At 59.4% G+C, this 23,384-nt stretch overlaps 1 protein-coding gene across 41 annotated transcripts in view; it reads left to right on the top strand.

The window, feature by feature from the left end:
* CELF5 (CUGBP Elav-like family member 5) overlaps positions 1-23,384 on the top strand; it is a 49,281-nt gene that overhangs the window by 7,564 nt on the left and 18,333 nt on the right. For 13 of the 41 annotated variants that reach the window (XR_011994513.1, XR_011994512.1, XR_011994511.1 and 10 more), the window contains exons 2-3: positions 12,132-12,214; positions 23,042-23,093. Coding sequence is in view for 36 of the 41 variants with exons in the window: in XM_072721824.1 (XP_072577925.1) it covers positions 12,132-12,214; positions 23,042-23,093 (135 nt within the window). In the remaining 5 variants the exon portion in view is untranslated. Of the gene's footprint in view, positions 1-12,131; positions 12,215-20,345; positions 20,483-20,840; positions 20,970-21,679; positions 22,124-22,207; positions 22,272-23,041; positions 23,094-23,384 lie in introns of those variants that run through there. The other 28 variants (XR_011994514.1, XM_072721821.1, XM_072721816.1 and 25 more) reach the window with 17 other exon arrangements.

The raw sequence follows: 23,384 nt of genomic DNA, 5'->3' as shown, positions 1-23,384 counted from the left end.
TGCCTGGTTGCTGTTCCTGGCTCTGCTTTTTTGCTTCTGTGTGATCTTAGACAAGCCACTTCGTCTCTTCGGAGCCTTAGCTCCCCCGTTTGTAAAAGAGAAGGGCTATGGTAGCTGTCTTTGGAGTAGTTGTAGACATTAGAGTCCACTGACGTCATGTGGCCAATGTAACAACTCTGAGTGATGCCCCTCATCTCGTAGGTGGCCTCAGTACATGGCCCGGCAGCCAGATAGTCGGCAATTGTTTGTCGAGTCTCTGTTATGTGCCGGGCACTGAGCTGGGCTCTGGGGACACAAAGCAATCCCGGGGAGAGGAGGGGCTGATAATAAACGGGAAACAAATAAGCAAGATTTAGACTGAACTGGATTGCTATGAAGAAGATAAAGTAGGATGTGTGCTGGAGGGTGACAGCTTCCCTCGGGCGGCCGAAGACGGCCTCTCTGAGAAGATGACATTAATGACAGATGAGGAAGCTGTGGTTCTGAAGCCAAGGGAGAGGCATCCCAGGCCTGGAAACAGCATGTGCAAAGGCCCTGAGGTCAGAATGAGTGTGACCTGTCGGAGGAGCAGCAAGGAGGCCGGTGTGGCTGGAGCAGAGAGAGGGAGGGGAGGAGGGAGCGAGGAGGGGGCGGGGCAGGTTGTGCCAGGTGTCATGTGTCTTGGAGAGGACTGTGGGATTGTGGGTTTTACCCTGAGTGAGGTGGGAGCCCTTGAAGGCCGTGGGCAGGGAAAGAACAGGATCCCTTAGGGAGCTCAGAATCTGGAGAACGTGAACTCTGGGTCTCCCGTTTCCTAGGTGGGGAAACTAAGGCACAGAGAGTCCCGGAGAGCAGATGGGGCTTTCTGCCTCCACGGGTACACCCAGCCCCGCTGAGGGGCAGCCGGCCTGGCGGCGCGGTCAGGGAAAATGCGTGAAGGCTAGGAGAGAGGGCCTTGCCCCGCGGCCCTCTGCTGGGGGGGAGCAGGTGAGGCACCCCCGCGGAGGCGCAACCTCACCACGAGGGGAGATGGAGGCTCAGGTCCCCACGGACACGCAGATGGTTGGGGCTGCAGGCTCTTCGTCCACCTCCCTACCCCGACTGCCAACTGTCTCTTGAGTCCCTACTGTGTGCCAGCTTTGAGAGAACAAGACCAGGGTGTCTGTGCTGATCCTAAGGAGCTGCGATGGGTGGCGGGGGAGGGCAGAGAGGGTGTCCTGGAGTCGGGGGCGGGTGGCCCCCCACGTGCAGTGGGACAAAACAGACCACAAATGTCTGCGAGGATGTGGAGAAATCGGAGCCCTCGCCGCCGTGCGTGGCTGGGGAGATGCGAGACGGGGCGGCCCCCGTGGAAGACAGTCTGGGGGTTCTGCAAACACACACAGTCACCATGTGATCCAGCGGTTTGTACAGACCCAGAAGTGTTCAAAGTCTCCAAGAGCTGTTTGCACACGGATGTTCACGGCAGCACAACTCACAACGGCCCAAAGTGGAAACAACCCAAGTGTCCACCGCAGGACGAGTGAATAAACAGGAGGCGGCCCGTCCACGCTCTGGAACCTGACCCAGCCTCGGGGAGGAAGGGCCCCGACACCTGCCCCGCGCGGACGGACCCCGAGGACACCAGGCTCGGGGAGGGGACCCAGACCCAGAAGGACACCTCCTGCAGGACCCCACTCCCAGGAGGTCCCCAGAGGAGGCCCGTCCACAGAGAGGAGGTGGTGGGAGCCAGGGGTGGGGCAGGGGGCGAGGGGTCAGTGCTTCCTGGGGACGGGGTCTCTGTCTGGGGAGATGGAAGGTTCTGGAGAAGGTGGTGGGGGTGGGTGCAGGGTGGGGTGAGTGTGCTCCGTGCCCTGAGCTGTGCGCCTACAAGGGGTTATGATGGTGAATTTTACATTGTGTATATTTTAGCAGGATTTGGGGGAGAGAACTGGGATCTGGGGGACGGGCTGGAACTTCCGAGGCAGGCGTGTGCGGCAGGAAGGTCGTGTGTCCAGGGGACTTACAAGTGGATCCGAGTTAAGGGCAGTGGAGGGAATGTGGAGGGAAGAGCCCAGGAGGCGGCAGTGGTGAGGCTGGGAGGGGCTGCAAAGCTGGGCGATCTTGGCTTTGACCTGAGGGTGCTGGGGAGACGGATTTAAGAGCTCAGATCATCAGCTCTTGGTGGGGAAGGTAAGCAAGAGGAAGGATCTAGCAAAGTGGTTCTCACCTGAGGTACTTCGGCCCCCAGGGGACGCCAGGTGATGCTCAGGACGTCTGTAGTTGTCGCAGGTGGTGGTGCTCCTGGCATCCAGCGGATGGGGGCCAGGGATGCTGCTCAGCCCCTCCCGGTGCCAGACATGGCCCCGTTCCAGAGAGTGACCACAGTCCCCTCGGCGGCGCCCCCAGACCCTGCACGACCTGCCCCGCCCCCTCGCTGCCCTGCCCTCCTCCCTCTCTCCTCCTCCACCCACTCCGTTCCAGCCACATGGGTCTCCTGGCTCTTTGTCCAACACACCAGGCCAGTCCCGCCCCAGGGCCTTTGCACATGCTGTCCCTGCTATCTGGGATGCTATTCTCCCAAATCTCCGCGGGCTTCACTCTCTCACTTCCTCCAGGTCTCAGCTCCGATGTCACCTATTGGGTGAAGCCTCCTCTTCCTCCAGATTCTTGCATCCTCCTTCCTCGTGCCTTTCAACCTTCACCCTCTCAATGCCACCTCCCTGCAGACATGATTTATAATCACAGCCACCCTCCAGCACTCTAAACCCTTCTTCCCTGCTTTCCTTTTTTTCCCTGTGAAAACGAAGACTTCTGACATACCATAGATCCTGCTTTTTATGTTTTGCTTTCCTCTCCTCCTCCCCCTTGGGCTGGAAACCCCATTAGGATGGAAACTTTTTTTAAAGATTTTATTTATTTGAGATTTATTTATTTGAGAGACAGAGAGAGCATGAGCTGGGGAGAATCAGAGGGAGAGGGAGAAGCAGATGCCCTGCTGAGCAGGGAGCCCAGATATGGGGCTCGATCCTGGGACTACAGGATCATGATCTGAGTTCAAGGCAGACGCCCAACCAACTGAGCCACCCAGGTGCCCCCACGGATGGAGATTTTTGCCTTTGGTGTTCACTGCTGTGTCCCCAGGTCCCAGAATGGTGCCTGGAACACAGCAGGTGGGGGATGGACAGATGGATGGACAGGTGGATAGATGGATGGATGGACAGATGGGTGGATGAGTGGAAGAATGGGTAAATGAAGGGATAACGGATGGATGGACAGGTGGATGGGTGGCTAGGTGGATGGACAGGTAGATGGATGGGTGGATGGACAGATGCATAGATGGGTGGATGAGGGGGAGAATGGGTTAACAAAGGGATAACGGATGGATGGACAGGTGGGTGGGTGAATATATGGGTGGCTAGGTGAGTGGACAGGTGGATGGATGGATGGGTGGGTGGACAGACGGACAGATGGGTGGATGAGTGGAAGAATGAGTTAACAAAGGGATAACGGATGGATGGACAGGGGGTGTGTGTCTGGATGGAGGGATCAGTGGTGTGGAGTGGTGACAGTCTGTGGGGTAAGGCAGGATGGCTGTGGACAGGAGGTTGGGGGGTGTGTCCAGATGAGCCCTGAGAAGCCCGGGGCAGAGGAGGGGTCAGCAGTGGAAACTAAAGAGACTGGCCAGGGGGTAGGAGGTTGCCCCAGAGACGGCGCACTGGACTGAGGGGCCAGGAGCATGAGTCCTGGGCGTGAAGCCGGGCCCCCTTGGACAGGGGCCGGTGAGTTTGTAAGCGAGGGGCAGGGTGATGAATTCGGGAGAGAGCCGGTCAGCCCCGCTCTTGTCAGCCAAGTGGGGAGAGCCTGGGGCTGAGAGGACGGAGGGGAGCAGAGAGGCTGGCCGGGGGCAGGTGGTTGGTGGAGGGTGGCCCCACAGCACAAGGGAGTGTCTTCTGTAACCCCTAGTGGAGGCTCAGAGAGGTTACATGACCCAAGATCACACAACAGAAAGGGGCACACTAGATCCCAGAGCCGAGGTTAAAGACTAAGACTGTGGGGCACCTGGGGTGAGGCCGGTGTGGGGTCAAAGGGGTTTGTGATGGGGCTTCACAAGAGCAGCTGTGATCAGGTCCTTGCTGGTGGAGGGAGCCGGAGGTGTCGGTGATCGGAGATGAGCAAGGGTGTCTTTCCTGCGTCTGTTTCCACGGTACAGCTGGCGCATAATAGGTGCTCAGGAAATCTTGGTAACCCTGTGCCACGCGTGGTCGGAAAGGGAAGGGGTAAACATGAACCCGCCGTCACTGCCCTCAGAGAGGTTGCCTTGATGCGAGCAGGTCAGCCTGAAAACACGAGCCTTCAGTCCACGGAGCGCCTACTGCGCGCCCGGCGCTGCCTCGATCCCCGCCCCCCAAAATCATCAAACGTGTATAAATCTCTGTCCTGGTGGAAGGGACATGTCAGTGGGCGTGGGGAGCACAGGTAAACACGATGCGGGGGCCTCCAGCTTTTGGGAAGTTGGTATCACGCGACTTCACCTTTTGGTAACAGAAAGAAATCTGAAGGGGATTTTTGCTTTTGGGGAATAAAAGCAGAAAGCAGAACCCACATTCTGAGTGGGCTCCCCGGGAGCACGCTCGGCACCTGAGCATCGGCCGCCCGGGCTCGAACTGTGCCTGTGAGCACCTGTGCTGTGTCCCATTCCTTGCGTGCACCCGTTAGCGAGATGTGTATCAGAAAAGCCTAAGAAGGGGTGTTTTTTGGGGTTTGGTTTGGGTTTTTTTTTTTTTTTTAGTCTGGGAATGTTCAGAATTTCCCCATGTAAATTAGCAGTGATTGCCTCTTTACTTTGTGCCGTTTAGGCTGATGGAAGTTTTCGCAGGAACGCTCCACTTATGGAGAGTGAGGGAAACCTGGATGCGTCATGCGGGTCGGGATGAGGGCACTGGAAAAATAGAGCAGGGCGAGGGGGCGATTGGAGGCTGTAGCTTGAAACAGGGTGCTCAGGGGAGGCTTCACTGAGGAGGTGACATTTGAGCCAAGACCTGAAGGAAGGGAGTGGACTGTGCAGAGACCTGGCAAAGCATTCAGAACAGCCCATGCAAAGGTCCTGGGGCAGGGTGGCCTGGAGTGTTGGAGGAGCTGAGGGGCCGCGTGTGTGCGGGGGGAGGCGTGGGGGGGGGGCGGGGGCAGAGTGGGCTAAGGGAGAGAGAAGGAGGAGGGGAGGGGAGGGGGGACAGGTCATGCAGGGGGCCTTAGGGGCCGCGGCAAGGACTCAGGCGTGTACCCCAGGGAAGTGGGCAGCCCTGGAGGGCTGTGGGCAGAGGGGGTGCTCCCAGGGGCCCTCTTGTAGCCCCCGGGGAGTGCGGATTGTGGGGGTGAGGGTGGCAGCGGTGGTGGCATCGGGGAGACCAGGGCGGAGGGGCCGCAGGTGCGGGAGGGTGTGGGTGGGCCTGGACCAGCAGGGAGGCCGTGAGCCGCCGCCGGATTCTTGCTGAGCACACAGCGTGCTGGGCCCAGCGCCGGGCCCTGGGGACACCTCGTTGGCCGGCGTTCCCGGCTCCCACCCTCAGGGAGCCCCCAGTCCAGGGGGAGAGTAACCCCTGAGAGGCAGCTACAGCGCCCTGCAGGCTCGCAGGGGCAGCTGGGGTGCCCGACGCCCTCGGCTGGGCTGGGCTGGGCCGCGGGCAGAGGAGGAAGGGTGGGGACACAGATGAGGGCGGACCACGGCGTGGGGAGCTCCGGGGTGGTGGGTGCGGGATGTGGGGGGTGCAGCCAGGGACGTGGCCAGTTCCCAGCGCCAAGGGTACTGCTGCAGGACGTGCGTCCAGGATGAAGCTACCCTCGTCCTCCGGGCTTCCCCTGGCCCTTTGTCCTTCCCTCCGCCCCAGGCTGACCACAACGGGGGACGGGGGGGTGCCGATTCTGCTGTTTCCCAGCCTGGGAGCCTTCGCGTGGTCCCTTAGCCAAGGCCTTGTCCCCGGAGCCCAGGGTGAGCAGAGAGCGGTTGCTACGGAGGGACCACGGCCTCCTTTGCCCTCTGGTCCTCAGACACAGTGGCTCCCGGGCTGGATGCAGGAGGGTCCCCATGGGCTGGGGGCAGCCCCGGGCAATGGGCCAGGCAGAGATGGGCTCGGTCCTGGCCCTGTCGCCTGCCGTGGGTGACCTGGGCCATTGAGCACCTCGGCCTTCTCCTCCGTGTTGGACGCTGTTCCTTCCCCCACTGCAGGCTGGGCCCGTGGGGCTGCCCCAGAGCCCGAGTGGGGGGCCCCTATCATGCCGTAACCCCCTGCTGATCCCATTTACCTGCGTAACCAAACAACTGGCGTCTCCACTAGATGGTAGGTGGCGCGCAGTGATCTTTTCACAGATGCTCTTGGTGGCCACCTTTGTCTTAAAATATTAAAGGTTTTGGGTGAGCGTCCGGGACGATGGTGGAATTGGGAGCCCCCGCCACCCCACACCCCGGAGAGCGAAGCCTCTAAGCGCCGCAGATGGCAGCGGAGCCCATGACGTCGGGTCCCCCTGGGGTCAGAGCCAGCTCTACCCTTATCTGCTTGCACCTCAGGCAAGCCTTCCCGCCGCCACCGAGGGTGCAGGACGCCCACCCTACAGGCTCCCCGCAGGGAGGAGGAGGGGCGAGGGGGAGAATCTGCTTGGGATCCTCCCTCTCTCTCTGCCCCTCCCCCGTGCGCTCTCTCTCTCTCTCTCTCTCTCTCTCTCTGTCTCTCCAAAATTAAAAAAAAAATCTTTAAAATAATAATAAATACAATCATGCAATTCTCTTGGGCCAGTCTGAGGATTCCAAGGGTTGATATGGGTGACGTGCCGCTATCAGATGCCTGGTGCTCAGTGGACACCATTATTATCATCATTACGTTAAGTCATGAAATCCCAAAGGCTCAGATCTCAGACCAGGGAGCAGAGGATCTCGGCATGAGGAGGGACTGTCAGGATTCTCTGGCAAAGACGTTTCCTCTCTGGGGAGTCACTGCTGCTTGCCTCCAGAGTTGGGGAGCTCCCTCCCTCCCAGGGGAGCTGTGATGATACAGATCTAGTTATTAGGAAACTTTCATACATGTATACTCTTGTTCCCCAGTGATTTTCCCCATTTTTGGTCCCTGCTCTGTCCTTGGGCCTAGAGAGAGATCTGTGAGCATTGACACCACCCCACCCCACCTGGTCCAGGTTTTGAGAATTGGGTGTGGGGGTGAAGGGTGAAGAGCACTCTGGGAAGAACGCCGGGGCTTGGCCGGCATGGGAGGGTGCTGCTGGACACCAGACCCGGCCCGCTTGTCATTGACGAGGCTGATGTGTGGGGTGCGGGTGGCCGGGACTGAAACTGAGGTGAGAGGTTCAGGTGTGTAGGCTTCGCATGGGTTCTGACCTCCCTCAAAAGGTCTCGCTGGGTCTGCGAGGCAACAGACAGACCTCGAACGATTAAAATGGGGGCATTTGATCCCGCATTCGATAGCTGGCACTATTTTAAAGTTCCCTTTGGGGAGGGGTGAGTCAGGGGCCTGTGATCCTGCCCCCCCCTAGGCCCCAGGGAATTTTTTTTTTTAAAAAGATGCAAGCTCCAGGCAGTGTTACCCCAGTGGTTAGCACACGGCCCATTGGAGCCTGGATGTTCCACGTACCACCTGTGTGACCTTGGGCAAGTCACTTCCCCACTCTGTGCCCTGGTCCCCCATCTGTGAAATGAGGACAACACCAGCAGCTACTCTGTGGGGTGGTTAGAAGGATCAAGTGAGTCACTGCTGAGTACAAGAGCATTAGTGTTAGAAGCCACCAAACTCTGTTAAGATCCTAAAACTCCGTGCTGATTGGGACTGTGCTCATTTGCTGGGGCTGCTGAAACAGCGCCCCACGAACTGGGGTGGGTGGGGGCTTCAGAAACAGAAGCGCATTTGCTCGCAGTCCCGGGAGCCGGAAGTCTGAGATCTAGATGTGGATTGAGCTGGTTCCTTCCGAGACTGAGGGAGAACCTGGTTCAGGTCTCCACCAGCTTCGGGGGGCGGTTTGCTGGAAGCGCCTCCTGTTCCTTGGCTTGTCAATGCATCACCCGGACTCCTGCCCTCACAATCGTGTGTCTGTGTGCCCACATCTCCTCCTATTGTAAGGACACTAGTCCCTACGGCATGGGGGCCAACCCCCCCTCCGGCACAGCCTCCCCTGAACTCCTCGCATCCGCAATGGCTCATTTTCCAGATAGGATCCCACTGTGGGGTCCTGAGGGGTTAGGAGAGCCGCATATGAATTTTGGGCAGCGGGGATCCAGTTCAGCCCCAACAGGAGCTGAAAAGTCAAGGCTGTATTGACCCAGAAAAGGGTAAACATCACACGTTCTCCCCCAACTAGAAAAGAGAAAATGAAAAGGTCAGGAAGAGAGAGCCGGTCAAGAGAACAGGCAAGCGTTTCAGCACCGGGGACAGTGGCACGCAGTTGGGGCCTGTCCCTGGGGCTGCAAACCGTCGGGGCCCAGAGGCTGATGGTCTCGAAGGTCGCGGGGGGTCAGGGGGTGGTGGTGACGGGGGTGTCCTACCCCGGCCTCGGCCTCGGGGACCAGCGCACTCCCGTGTTCTGCAAATGAGGCCTCGTGGGCAAGAAGGGGCCCAAGGAGGAAGGGTTTTGCCTGGATTGTACATCTCCCCTGGGGTCCAATTTCTTGCTGGCTCCACCTAATTTCTCTCAGGCCCTAGGCTAGCTGTCTTCACGCCTCCCCTTTCCCTGAAAACCTTGAGGGATTAAATTCAGAAAATAGGAACCCTGAAAAAAAAAAAAAAAAGAGTAGAAGGACCGGCCACGGATTGGGGAAAGACGCGTGCATCCGATGTAGCCATAAAGGAACACGAGATATTCTTTATTTGTGCAGTACATATAGGGCTCCTACAAAGCAGCAAGGTGCCCGATCTTATTAATAACCACAGAAAGGTATGTGACCATCTCCATGAAATAGAGTGATGCACCCCCTCCCCCGCCCCCCACAACGACTGACATTTAAAAGGCCGGCAAATGAGGCATTGATACCGTCAGACCCGTTGGCCGGAGAATTCTTTGGTGCAACCCACTTTGGGAAAACGGTCTCCGGAAGAACCAGTCAAAGCCGACGACCATAAGCCTACCTCATAACCAGCAGTCCCACTCCTGGATCTGCCTTTGTGCCTCAAAGCACCTATGTCAGGAGCGCCCCGCAGCAGCCCTATTCACGATCGCGCCTAACAGTGGGCGCCCCGGATGCCCACCCACCAGAGAACGGAGAACCCGCCTGCGGCATATGCGCGGGATAAAACACGACACAGCTACCCGAGGAAATTAACCCCCGATACACAGCACCCCCTGCGCTTGGGTAGCAGAAGCCAGACACAAAGTGTGCGTATGCTCCGATCCCCTTTCTGTAAGTCCAGAGGCAGGAAGGACGCAGCTACGTTGACGAGTGACACACACGGGGCGGGAACCCCTAATGAGAAAGGAACCACGTGGTTATCATGGGAGCCAGAGTAGCAGACACCTCTGGGGGGTGGAGGGGATTCTCCTGGGGTGGGAGCCACGGGGGCTTCTGGTGGCTCCCCAGTCCTATTCCTTGACCTGGGGAAACGGTTAACAGGATTTTATAATTATTTGTTACATTGTACACTTACATGTTCTGCACCTTTTTTTGAGAGGGGAGTATGTTTTTAATATAGCCCGATGACAATTTTTTTATTGTGGTAAAATACACATAACATTAAATTCACCATCATAACCATTTTTCCCCCAAAACATTTATTTATTTTTAGAGGGGGGGGAAGGGCAGAGGGAGAGAGACTCAGGGCAGAGGGAGAGAGACTCTCAGGCCTCTACGGGGCTCCGTCTCACGACCCTGAGACTGTGACCTGAGCCCAAGATAAGACTTGACTCAGACATTCAACTGACTGAGCCACCCGGCGCCCCCTCCATTCTGCTTTTAACTGCGTATCTCAGTGGCATCAAGCACACTCACCCTGCCCTGCAACCACCCCCCCCCCACCGTCTCCAGAACCTTCCATCTCCCCACACAGAGACCCCGTCCCCAGGAACCACTGACCCCCCCCGCCCCCCTCCCCACCCCCGGCTCCCACCACCTCCTCTCTGTCTCTGTGCACGGGCCTCCTCTGGGGACCTCCTGGGAGTGGGGTCCTGCAGGAGGTGTCCTTCTGGGTCTGGGTCCCCTCCCTGAGCCCAGTGTCCTCCGGGTCCGTCCACGTGGTCACATGGGTCAGAATTATCCACTTCTTAAGGCAGATTAATACTCCGGTGTATGAATGGGCCGCATTCTGCTTATCCATGCATCTGCGGATGGACACTTGGGCTGTTCCACCTTCTGGCCGTTGTGAACGATACCGCTGTGAATATGTGTAAATCTGAAATATCTGTTTGAGTCCCTGTTTTCAATTCTTTTGGGTATAGACCCAGAAGTGGAATTGCTGGATCATATGGTAATTCTATGTTTAACTTTTTTGAGGAGCCGCCAAACTGTTTTCCACAGGGGCTGCACCATTTCACATTCTCACAACAATTTTTTTTTTTAAATGCTAGAAACCCATCCTCAGCTCTGCCTGCTGGCCTCCTCCCCCAGGGCTCCGGGGGAGCCTCTGGGGGGCCCGAGGCAGACCCCTCCCCATCAGTCGGCCCAGCCGGTGGGAGAGGCGGCGTGGTGAGCACGTCCCAGAAGGAAGGACATGGCTTTAATTAGCTCCTGCCTGGAGCAAAAATGAGCACCAGGAAGCTGTTCCCAGGGCCTCTGCACAGGGGGTCCTCGGGGGAGGGAGAGGCAGAGAGACTGTAGGGAGGGAGGTGGGGGTGGTGGACACAGGGTCCAGCAGCATCCGAGCAGCCAATGTTGGGCTCGTTGCACACGCAGTGAAAGTGAGGCAAGGCCCAGGGCTAAGGCCCAGTCCCCTGGGTCCATCCAAGGGGACCTGGCACCTGCCTGCCCTCCACACCCCACCTCAGGCAAACATCTTTCAACTACCTTTGATCTCCTCCGTCTTTCTCTGGGGGCTTCTCTGTCCTTGCTCCTCTGTCTCTCTCAATGTCTCTTGTCTCTGCAGTTCTCCCGCTTCCCACCGCCTCCCCCCCCAGCCCCACCCCAAGACACCCTCCCTGTCCTTGTCCATCACACCCTGGCTCTGGACCACTTCGGGGCTGGCCGGCCCCTCCTCTCCTGATTGGCTCTGCCCTTGGCCACTGCACCACACCCCGTCTAGCTCCAACCCCACCCCCGGCCCGTCCTTCCCCACTGGACCACCCTCTCTGATGGGGCAAACCGAGGCCCAGAGAGGGGTGTTGCCCCGTCCAAATCCACTGGCTCGACTTCTGCATCTTTGAGGCCGCTGGTGCGCCCCCCACCCTCGTCCCTGAGGCAGCCGACCCCTCCCCCACCGCACCTCACCCAGCCTTCCCCGTATCTCTTTATCTAGCGGCAGCCACGGATTTAATTAACAGCTGGGTCTCCTCTCCCCCTCCCCTACCTCGCTGTTTGGGTGGGGGGCGGCTGAACCACGGCTGTTGTCCCCCCACATCCTCAAAAAAAGTTGGCTCTGGTCTCCTCTGCTTACCTTTAACTTGTATTTTAAAAGAACATAAAATCTACCATCTTAACCAATTTTTCCTTTTCTATTTTTAATTTTTTAAATTTTTTATTTTTTTATTTTATTTTATTATTGTGATGAAATAACACGTAACATTAAATTCACCGCCTTAACGGTCTCTAAGTGCACAGCTCAGGGCACGAAGCATACTCACTCCGCTGTGCACCCACCCCCACCACCGTCTCCAGAAACTTCCATCTCTCCACAGGGACCACCCCCCGCCCCACCCTGGCTCCCACCACCTCCTCTCTGTCTCTGTGGATGGGCCTCCTCTGGGGACCTCCTGGGAGTGGGGTCCTGCGGGAGGCATCCTTCTGGGTCTGGGTCCCCTCCCTGAGCCCAGTGTCCTCAGGGTCTGTCCACATGGGGGCAGGTGTCAGGGCCCCTTCCTTCTTGGGGCCAGATAACATTCCAGCGTGTGGATGGGCCACACTGTGTTTATCTGTCCATCCACTGATGGACACTTGGGTTGCTTCCACCTTCTGGCCATTGGGATCGATGCCACTGTGAACAGGGGTCTACACATCGCTTTCTCTTAACACCCCCCATTTCCTTCCTTTCCAGGCTGTGCCTTTCTCACCTATTGTGCCAGGGACTCCGCCATCAAAGCTCAGACTGCCCTGCACGAACAGAAGACCTTGCCCGGGGTGAGTCCTGAGTGCTGCCTGGGGAGGAGGGAGGGGGGAGGGGGAAAGGGGCTGCTCTCAGCCCGGGGAAGGCTGAGGCCCTTCCTGGGATCAGCTGTAAAGCCCACGTGCCTCTGGACTCAGAAAGAGGTATAAGGTGCAGACAGATGGAAATGATCACTGGAGAGAGCATTTATTGAGTGCCTACTGCATGTCATGGTCCATACTTCACAACAGAGTGGTTGTGTGGGGTTGTGCAGCTTGCATACTGCCCAAGGGCACCTGGCCCGGTGTGGTGTGTAAGTGTTGTTGCGGTGAGGCCTGAAGGATGAGGAAGCACTAGCAGACAAATGGAACAGCCCATGCAAAGGCCCTGGGGCAGGACCAGGCTTGGCGTGCTGCAGGACCAGCAAGGAGGCCTCTGTGTCTGGAGCAGAGCAAGCAAGAGGGAGAGGAGGAGAAGGGGAGGGCAAGGAGGAGACAGGGCAGGCCATAGGGAGCCTTTAGGGCCACCAGGAGGAACTCAGGCTCTGCCTGCTTCTCCCTATATAATGGAAAGGGATTTACTTATCCCTGGTCTCTGTCCCACAGCAAATAGAGCTGTAGCCCTTGATGCAGGGGCTGCCTGGACAGCTTTTCCATCCCCAGGGGAGGCTGGCCCAGGCCCCAGCCCTGCTGGCTCTCCCTTGTGATGAGGTCCCTGTCCCCTGAGCCAGCTGAGCCCAGGCCCCAGGCAGCGCCTCTTGATGGAAATGAGAGGAACCGTAGTGAGATCCGTGGCGCCCCATGAGCCCTGGGGGTGTTCACTGGTCCCTCTGGGATTCTCAGGGAGGGACTGCTCAGCATCGGAGGCATCCGGGGGCTGCTTGGGTGGCATCTGCAGCCACAGATGCTGGGAACATGGGTGCAGCACGGCTGGCTGGGCAATGGGGGGCGCACCTGGTGGGGACGTGAGATCGTGGCATTGGCAGACTTGATTCTGAACGAGGCTCAGAGATGCTCCCGGGGCTGGCCTCAACCTCAGTGTGAAGGATAAAGGGCCCTGTTTGGGGGGGCGAAGTGGAGACGAGCGTGGTGGAAGGATGTGGCGGCCACACCGGCGGGCTCCTCGCTGAGCTCCAAGCAGCCCTTGCTGTGTGTCCGTGAGCCAGTGACTGAGCCTCCCGGATCTTCAGCACTGGAGGAGCACAACAGCGCGGAGTGGAGGGAGGAGACTGTAGAGAAGGTGGTCAAGGAAGGCTTCACGGAGGAGGTGACATCTGAGAAGAGAATTCGCAGTTCTCCCTCCCTCGGCCCTTGGCTAGCACCTCCCCAAACCAGCCGCCCGGAACTGGAGGGCAGGTGCATCCATACAGGTTAGCGCCCGGGGAGGGGTGGGGGGAGCAGTGGAGCTCAGTGGGCTGTGTTAGTTCTCTCCTGCTGCCTGGCAATTACCCCACAGCCTGGTGAGAGGAGCCCGGGGGGCGTTGGGCATCTAGACCAACAAACCAGTTTATACTGGATTCGTCCACAGTCGAGCCGCCAGCAAACAGCAGGATGGGGATTTGACCCCAGACCCCGAGCGGCGGACGTGCGGGTGTCTGTGGTCAGATTTGGGCTGGACGCTCGGAGGGTTCTGTCCAGGGAAACCCGCCGCTTCGCGGACCTGCTGACCCCAGCCGTGCCCCAGCCAAGCCCCAACTAGTTCCCCCTTGCTCCCACCTTCCTGATGGAGACTCAGACCCGAAGCCAGCCTCCGTTCCCGACCCGAGGCCCAGCCCCCTCTGTGCTGGGGGCCGAAGCAGGGCTCTGGGCTCCATCCGCGACCGGGAGGGAAGACAAAGAAGGTCTCCCCCTAGGTTGGGGGCCCCTCCAGGGCAGACCCCGGGCCGAGGCCTCAGCACCCACTGGTTCATTCCGCAGACACTGAGCCCCTGATCTGTGGCCGGGGGGAGCCCAGTACAGATAACGGATGAGCAACCAGCCCGGCAAGAGGACTTCTGGTGCTGAGGGCAGCACAGAGCTGAGACGCGGGGACACTTTTGGTGCCACTTGCAGACTCAGGATGGCGGTTCAGGTCACAGGGGGTGCTCGCGGACACCCCTGCGCAGGGCAGCAGGGCCAAGGGGCAGCAGGGAGCTGCGGTGGCTGGGGCGGGGACAGCGGAGGGGGAAGCAGGGGGTTTGAGATGCTTGAGGAGCAAAGCTTTCCTGGGGCAGGAGTGGCGGGGGCTGGTTGTCACCCCGCGGGAGGGGGGGCCCCCTGTAACAAAGCACCATCCGCAGGAGGGGGCTTAAAGCGACAGAGGTTTACCCTCTCACAGCTCCGGGGGCCAGGAGTCTGAAATCAAGGCGTCAGCAGGGCCACGTTCCCTGTGGAGGTTCCAGGGGGGGAATCTGTTCCCCCGTCTCTCCAGCTTCCGGTGGCGCCAGCAATCCTTGATGTTCTCTGGCTTGATGATGACGCATCCGTCCGATCCCTGCCTCTGTCACCACATGGCTGCCCTCCGTGTCTACACGGCTCCCCCCTCCCTCTGCCTTTCTCTTATGAGGACACCTGTCATTGGGCTGAGGGCTCGCCCTAAAGCCAGGATGACCCCATCCCGAGATCCATGTCTTCATGACATCTGTAAGGAGGGACGCCTGTTCCAAATAAGGTCCCGTTCACGGGTTCCGGGCTTAGGACTTGGGCGTATTGTAGGGGAGCCCCCCCACCCCACCGCTGCTCCCATTCAACCCGCCATAACGGACAAGCACAAAATGAACAGCGGGTATAGGGCAGCCAGGGGCAGCATCACAGTGGGACGGGGGGGAGGGGGCCTGCGCTGCCACCGTCACCCATGACTTCCTCGCGGCGGCGGGGCAAACAAGGCGGCTTCTTGGAGGAGGGAGCGATCGAGCTGCGTCTTCAGAGATGGGGAAGACTGTGGCAGATGGAGGTGGGGGTGGCGTGGGGACCGAGTGTGCCGAGACTGGGAGGTAGGAACGTGCCAGGCGCATTCCGAGTGCGGGAGCCCAGCAGAGCCCCCGTTGTCTAAAGGAGGAGTTCACGTGGGGTCAGAAGGGGGCTCAGCCCGGGCGGGGGGCGCGATAGTGCCCCCACGGGACGCCGGGCAACGCCTGGGGGACGTTCGTGACGGTCATGATGATTGGCATCCAGTGGTCAGGAGAACAAGGAGCTGGCGAATGTTCTAGAGCAGTGCCCATAGCCATGCAGTGCGGGCCACGTAGAGCATTTACATTTTTCCAGGAGCAACATTTAAAGATCAGAGAGGAACGGGCGCAGTTAATTTTCATGCTAGATTTCACGTGAACCCCCCACCTCTCCAAAATAGCATCATTTCAGCGGGCGGACGGTGTAGTTAGGGAGAACCCACGTTCCTGTTTCCCTCGCGGGCGCCCCCCCACCCCATGTGTGTGTCCTGCCTCCTCTCAGGCCACCTCAGGTGGGACGATCAGTTGTCACCAGAAATGCTCGATGTGCCTCTGCTCTTTGCCCTCCGTGACAGTGGCAGTCGGAAAACCAGGTTCTCACGCCCGCTCGCTCGAAGCGGACTTAAAAGATTTCCCAAGCACAGCGTCACGAACCGGCTCTCACTCGGGTTTACACTTCCACGAATTATCATTAGACAAAATTTAAGCTTCTGTTCCTCGGCCACACAAGCCACGTTTCGAGGTGCTTGATGGCCACACGTGGCCACATCGGACAGTATTGTTCAAGAATGTTCCAGGCCGCGAGTCTGCAGACTCCTAAAGGAACCTAAAGGATCAGAGAGTAAATATTTGGGGCCTCATGGGCCATAGGGCCTCTGTTGAATCACAGAAAAGAGACCACAGACAATACTTAACTGAATGGGTGTGGCTGTGTATCGATAAAACTTTATTTACACAGAGACAGAGGCCCAGACTGCAGCTGGCAGATCCCTGTTTCAGACCATTGTTGTCCAGTAGAATTCTCCACGGTGATGGAAATGTTCTGTCTCTTGCTGTCCCCTTTGGCAGCCACTAGCCTCTTGAGCCCCTGCAATGTGGCAAGTGTGACTCTCAGGAGCAATTTCTTTTTTTTTTTTTTTTAAGATTTTATTTATTTGTGAGACACACACACACACACACAGAGGAAGAGAGAGAGAGAGAGAGAGAGAGAGAGAGGGGGGCAGGGACACAGGCAGAGGGAGAAGCAGGCTCCATGCAGGGAGCCCGACGTGGGACTCAATCCCGGGACTCCAGGGATCACGCCCCGGGCTGAAGGCAGGTGCTAAGCCGCTGAGCCACCCAGGGATCCCACAATTTCTAATGTCACTCAGTCTCAACACGTTTACATGTAGACCTAGAAAACCCGCCACAGGTGGCTAGTGGCTACCACATGGAACAATTCTAACCCAGAATGTTCTAGATCAGGGGCTCAGCTACAATGTTAGACAGAATGTTCTAGATGGGGGGGGGGGTTACCTACTGTATTGGCAAGTTCAGACCTAGAAAATTCTGGCCTAGGAGGTAGCTACTGTTTGGGGTATAGCACAAATGTAGAATGTTCTGGTAGCTCTAGAAGGATCAGCTACCATGTAAGACAGTGCAGGCCTAGAATGTTCTAGACCCAAGAGCATGAGGCAGTGCCATCATATGTCTAGATTGTGGAGTTTGGGGGTCTCACTTGGATGATACCAGCTCACGGTTGGAGGGGGAGAGGGAAGAGTCTCCAGCAACACCCAGAAACCATCCCTATCATGTGCCCAAGCCTGTGCTGTCACTCTCCCGACTTCAGGGTAACCAACCCCTGCTTGTCGTCACGTTCTTCGCCCTCGTGAATAGATCTCTAAGATATTGGGCGGCTCTTCCCCGTCTTGCTTGTTACCTAGTATGAATGGAACCGTGTTATATGTAGTCTTTACCATCTGCGTGGTTTTTCCCCCGTAACACGATGCTGAAGAGATTCGGTATCACCTGCTGGTGCCACGTGCCTGGGTGGCTGGGGCCTTTTCATCCCCGGGTAGTATTCCACGGCGCGAAGACGCAACGTATTTGTCCATTCTCCCGTCGGTGGACATTTGGGTTGTTTCCAGGCTTTTGCTGTCACGAGAGATCCTTGTCCGCGCTTCCTTTCTGATGGACACGTGCCGGGTTTCCCCTGGGCGCGCACGCAGGAGTCCCCCCCCGGAGTGTGTGCGCCTCCAGCTTGGGCAGCCGACACCCACCTGACGAGCCAGGGGGTTTGGCCGGCGGGTGAGCCTCCTGCCCGCGAGGGCGCCCGCGGAAATGGCATCAGCACGCTCAGGGCCGCAGCAGGGGCCTCGTTCGTGGCTTGCAGGAAGAGCGACGGGGCTGCTGGGGTGGAAGGCGCCCCCCTTGCCTGTCAGCCGCATCTGAGCACGGATGTCTGAGCCCCCCCTCCAGGCGACTCTGCCCAACGACGGAGCAGCAGGAGCAGCAGCCGCACGAGGTTCGCCCCGTGCTGGCGGAGCCCACCCAGCGGGCGCATGTGCCCGCACACGTGGGCGTTAGGGGCCACAGCTGGGTCATGCTAGAGACCAAGACAGCCACCGTCTCTCCCGTCGCCGCGTGTGTGCGTGGGTGTTGGGGGAGACGGCGTGGAGTGGCCGCTCCTGTCTTTTTACCTCTCTGTACGCCGGGAGGGGACTGAGCCGGGTCGTTCGCTGGCTCTGGGCTTCTCCCCCGCACCCCCCCCCCCAAGTCCAGAATGCTGCTTCTGAAGCAAGTTCCAGTTCCCATCTCAAGTGTGACAGCGGCGGCGTCCGTGGGGGATGCGGTTTAATCAAATCTCAGCATTCTGGAATAGGATCCTAAATTGAATAACAGAATCCCAGAATAGAACCCAGGATGGACCGCAGGACCCTGGAATCCACGCTGGGCAGATGCCTCCGATTGCAGCGGAGGCCCTTTGTGGGGCTGTCAAACCCCAGGATGAGGCTCCCGGAGATGGACCAGATCCGTGGGGACAGAGGGGAGCAGCGGTGGCGGGTCCGGCTCCTGTCTCGGAGAGGCCGTGCCATTCCAGGGGCACTATCCATTTCTTCCTGAAGGTCTTGAGGGGCAAAGGACATCCCAGACCTGATGGCTGCCCTGCTGTTCCTCTGAGCACCCTAGAAAGGGATAGGTTTGTCTGGCTGGCTTGGAGGGATCCCCCCCCCCCCCCGCCACAGCCCGCTGCCAAAAACCCGTCCTGTGCACACAGGGGTTTCTGAAGTGCCCCCTCACAAGGCCCACTCCCACATGCCGTGACGTGGCTCAGAGCCAAGCCAAACCTGAGAATGTGCTAGGGGCCCCAGGTGCCGAATGTCTGGTGGTTTGACCTTCCCAGGCCTCAGTTTCTTCACTTGTGAAATGGGGCCGCAGAAGGGCTTTGAGGATCCTGTGGGGTGACACGGGCCTGTTGCTGAGCTCACAACAGGAGCTTGGCAAATCCATGCTGAATGATCGAATGAATGAATGAATGAACTGTCCCATGCAAGTCAAGCCTGCAGGACTCCTGGCCAGTCACGTTGTCTGTCCAAGCCTGCTTTCTCCCCCCGGGATACGGGGATAGCGTGGACACAGCTGGGCACAAGCGCCTGTCACTCCCCGGGCAGGGTGCTGTCCCCAGCACGTCGTGCCCAGCTTGCTCTTGGCCCATGGGGATGGGGACTGGGGTTCCATAGGTCTCGTATCATGTCATTTCGGTTGTCGTTTGCGTACTCTGTGTTGGGCGTTTGGTGGGGAGGGAGGCGCAGGGCCCCTGGGCCCCTGCCCACCCCCCCAAGAGCTCACCCTAGAGGGACACTGTGTCTGTTGGGGGATGTACCACAGTCAAAGTCGTGCCTCGGCAGAACCCCTGAAGCAGATGGCCTTGGGGGGGACAACTTCAGGGGGAGGTGGCATTGGAGGGGTGGGGTGTGGAGGGGTGAATTCCAGCCAGTGGGTTCAGCAGTCCGGGAGTGGGGGGTGGGAGGAGGAGTGGGGAGGAATCCCAGGGTGTCACCCCCAGGGCAGTAGGGCCACAGCAGCACCTAGAGCAGGAGAGAGGCCTGGCCTGGGTGTTGGACAGAGGCCGGGCTGGGGCCGAGGGGCCGAGGGGAGGCTGGAACGGTGGCCTGGGCACACCTGGCCTTTGCCTCCTTATCACCTGGAAACAAGCCAGAAACAACCCCGTCTTCTAAAGGCACAGCTTTGCATCTTCTAAAGGACCATTTGGGGGCCCCAGCCTGACAGCCAGGAACAGCTCCTGCGGTCCCCCTGCCACCTCCCGCACCCTCGCCGTTTCCCCGTCTGCAATATACGTGGGTCAGACATGAGGGACGCTGGTTTCTCAATGATGTGTGGCTTGGCTGAGGTCGCCCAGCAAAAGCTGGGGGGTGGGGGGCAGAGCAAGGCCTGGGGCTCAGCTATCTAATGTGTGCCACCCCAAAGGCACAGACGTTCCCCCAGAGCTCTGGCCCACGGGACCGCTGCTGGCTGGGTCCTAGAGGACCCTGGGGGAACCGGCAGGGGGTTGGGCCTCCGCCTCTGACTCTCTCCTCTCCCTTTGTGACCTGCCCATCTGTAAAATGAGAACGTTCCCATCTCGTACAGTCGTTTGGAGATTAAATGAGTCAGTGGATGTAGGCATCCCTCCAGCATGAGAAACTGTCTCCCCCCACCCCAAACTCTTACTCATACTTCAAAACCCATTGCGGATTTTCCATCTTCAGGGAAGCCCCAGGATAGCCTTTGGCTCTTCACCGTTCTATGCTCCAGGGTCTCCCAGGCCTGGATCCCCACCCTCAGGTCCGGGAGCGGCTGTATCTGTCTCTGCCTCCCCTCCGGGCACCTCCCTGGGGTCGCCAGATCACTCAGCGTGGGGGACACCAGATCACTCAGCCTGGGGGACACCAGGGAATGTTGCTGAATAAATGGAGGGAGGAAAGGAGGGGGCAGGGAAGGGACGATGGGGAGCCGGGGAAGGTGGAGGAGGGAGGGAGGACACTAGGCAGAGACCTCTCGGTGGGACAGATGGAGAGAGGGAGCCGGAAGGAGGTGGGCAGAGCCAGATGGGCGGGCAGGGGCGACAGGAGGGGCGGGTGTGGGGAGACCCAGCTCCCCCCAGCTCCCCTCCCCCCGGCACGCCTCCTCCCCTCCCGGCTCGGGCGGGCTCCGCCGGCAGGGCCCGGCCTCTGGCGGGCGGGCGGATCGGCAGCAGCGCCCGCCTGCCTGGGCGTCGGGCGCGGGGAGCGAGGCGCGGGCCGGTGCGCGTGCGGCGTGTGCGCGCCTGTGCGCCCGGGGCGGCCGGGCGGGCGGCGGCACGTGGAGGCCAGCCTGGCGCGCGTCTCCGGGCCGGTGGGTAAGGCGGGCCGCGGTGCGGATGGCCAGGCCTCGGCGCCTCGGCTCCGGAGCGGGGGACGGGGAGGAGCGGCCCCGCAGCCTGGCTCCTCGGGCCCAGACGGGGACCCCTGCCCCGAGAGCCCCGCAGACCCGGGAGGGGGGAAGGGGCCTCCCAGGGGACGCGGAGGGTCCCGGGCCCCGCAGCGGCGCGCGGGGGAGACAGACGGGGCGCAGGTACCCAGGCCGCGAGAAGGGGGGGCGGGGTGGAGGGTGCCGTGATGGGGACCAGGTTCCCTCCCCGTGGCCCCCCTCCCTCGCTCCCTCCTTCAGCTCATCCATCTCCAGAAGATTATATTTAAATATCTCTTTTGTGCAAGGCAGGAGCTGGGCTCGCCCCTAAGAGGCGGTTTCCATGGCAACAACAATTGCCAGCTTCCGTGTGGTGAATCAGCGTTGCCATGGCAACCCCATCCTCATCTGCCCAAGGTGCTGGGAGGAGGGAGGAGGTGAGGGCCAGCGGAGGCGGGGTGGGAGGGGTGGAGGCGAACGGGAGGCTGGGCTCAGGTGCCCCCACTCCCCCCCCACCTCTCTTCACAACCACAGCCTCCCCGCCGCACCCCCAGCCCAGAAACTGGTCCCATCTGGTTAAAATAACCTTCCCTCCTGCCTCCAGCTAGCTGGGTGTGGTACCCAGGTGGAGAGGGCCCTGGGTGTGTGTGTGTGTGGCAGTGCGTGATGGGGGAAGGGAGACGTGGTTTGGCCTTTCCCAGGTGGTCAGGGTCCCTCTAGGGATGCGGCTGGGTGGCAGGAACTGGGGACACTGGAAGGCCTCTCTGCTTCCGGGGCTCCCGAGGCTGAGTTCAAATAGAGGCAGCCCATGTGAGCCTGGGAACAAACAGTCAGAACGGGGGGGCTCCTGGAAAAGAGGGTGCAGAAGGAGGGAGGGGGCTTGGATGGTGTGGGGTTGCTCAGAGCTGAGATCAGGTCTAAGACAAGGGGAGGAAGATTTAGGAAGAGGGGTCTCTACTCATGGGAGCGGGTCGAAAAGTCCTGACATGTGAAGTCTGCGAAGGCTTAGTGCCTCGACTCCCCCACCGTGACCTTGGGCACATCGTCTGGGCCTTGGTGTCACCATGTGTAAAGCCCGGTGAAAACCATGCTTCTCCCTGGAGCTTGCTGGGGACCTGCGCCGTGACTAGGAAGCTGACATCTGTCAAGCACCTGCTCTGCCTGGCCAGGGGGACGGTCTGACCTGGGAGGGGGTCCGGGCCTGGCGCTCATTCCAACCCCGGGCCGGGCACAGAGGCACCAAACGGCCCTCCTATGCTGCTGGGCATGAGCCACTTCCTTCTGGTCAATTCGGTTCAGCAAGTTTCTCGGATTCTCCCTGTGTGGTGTGGGGAGAGCTGCCTGCTGTGAGAAACCAAGACATAGACTCTTCCTGCCCTGAGGCAGAGGGAGGAAGGGACCCAGAAGGGTGGAAGGAAGGTGCCTGCATGGGGGCTTTGGAGGTGGGTTTTGAAGGATGAATAGGAGTTCACCAGGAGCCACCAGGCGTGGAGGATTCTATTCTCAGACCAGTGGAGAAGCAAATGCCACCCACTTCCCACATCCCTTGAGTTCATTCTCAAATATCCACATTAGCTCACACCATGGCTGGGTAAGTTTGGGGGAGGGGGGTTAGAGGAGGATTTCTGTCATTAGATGTCATTTCCAAAAAACAACAAAACCCTGTCATTTTCAGTGCTGGGGGTGGAGGATAGAAGTGTCCAGAACAATGAGTCCAGATTGAAAGCTGGTCCACTCAGGTATGACAGTCCTCCCGCCCAGGGCTCAGAGAGCAGAGAGTAGCTGCCTTGGTGTCACCCCAACCATTTTATCTGTGCGTGATTCCCTGGGTTAGGAAGCTCAGACCGGGCTCAGCCGGGTGGCTCTTCCGCGGGTCTCTCCCGGGGTCATTCCTGCAGGGGTAGGCAGGGCTGGCCCGGATGAGCTGGGACAGGCCAGCCTCACCCCTCCGCGTGTGGTTCGTTGGTGGGGACTCTCAGTGCATGAGCTCTGTCCTCCCGCCTTGCCTGGGCTCGTCACCTGACCACGTCAGGGTCCCCAAAACGGAAGTCTCTGGAGGCCAGAGCTTGGAACCACTGTCCTTCCACCACATTCCACTGGCCAGAGCAAGTCACACCAAGGCCCAGATGCAGAAGGGTGGGGAAATAGACTCCAGTTTTTGATGAGAGAAACTGCAAAGTCACATCACATCCGGGGACTAGCGGGGTCGGGCGTCTTTGCAAGAGCCTCTACTGCCCTTGGGCGGGCAAGGAGGCCTCTTCCTACAGCAAGAAATGGTGTTACTGGGTTTTGAAGGTAAAGTAAGAGTTTTGCAGAGGGCAGTGAGCGAAGCCCTGTCAGTGGGACCACATGTCACTTGTTTGACTGGTTTGCTGCTGCAAGTTTGGTGGGATGCTGAGCCTTGGGGCGGTGGGCAGGGTGCCCGCCAGAGCTCAGGTGAAGCCCGCACCCATGGTGCCCCCCACCCCCACCGCCAGCTTTGACGTCCTCCTCCCCTCTCACTCCACAGATGGCGCGGCCGATCCAGGTGAAGCCGGCGGACAGCGAAAGCCGCGGAGGTAGTTGTCATCTCTCCGTGGCCACCAGGCTGGGTGGGGGGGTGGCAGGAGAATGGGTGGGGGAAGGAAGGGAATCCCCGATCAGAAGGACGTAGCAGTCACCTGTCTGCTCACACCTCTCGTGGTGGCAAAGGGGCAGGGGTGCTGTGTCCCCTCTTCCAAATGGTGCCACAGGCCCAGGAGTGGAGGGGGGGGGTCCGGCTAGGTCCAGCTGCTTGGCCCTAGAGCTTGAAATGCACCACTCCCCCTAGGATGCAATGTTGGGGGGGTCTTCTGACGCAGAGGGGATTGCTT

Source organism: Vulpes vulpes, chromosome 9, assembly GCF_048418805.1.
Source record: "Vulpes vulpes isolate BD-2025 chromosome 9, VulVul3, whole genome shotgun sequence".
NCBI classification, from domain to species: Eukaryota; Metazoa; Chordata; class Mammalia; order Carnivora; family Canidae; genus Vulpes; species Vulpes vulpes.
The sequence above is the reverse complement of the archived record's forward strand: the minus strand, read 5'-3'. Positions and strand labels throughout refer to the sequence as shown.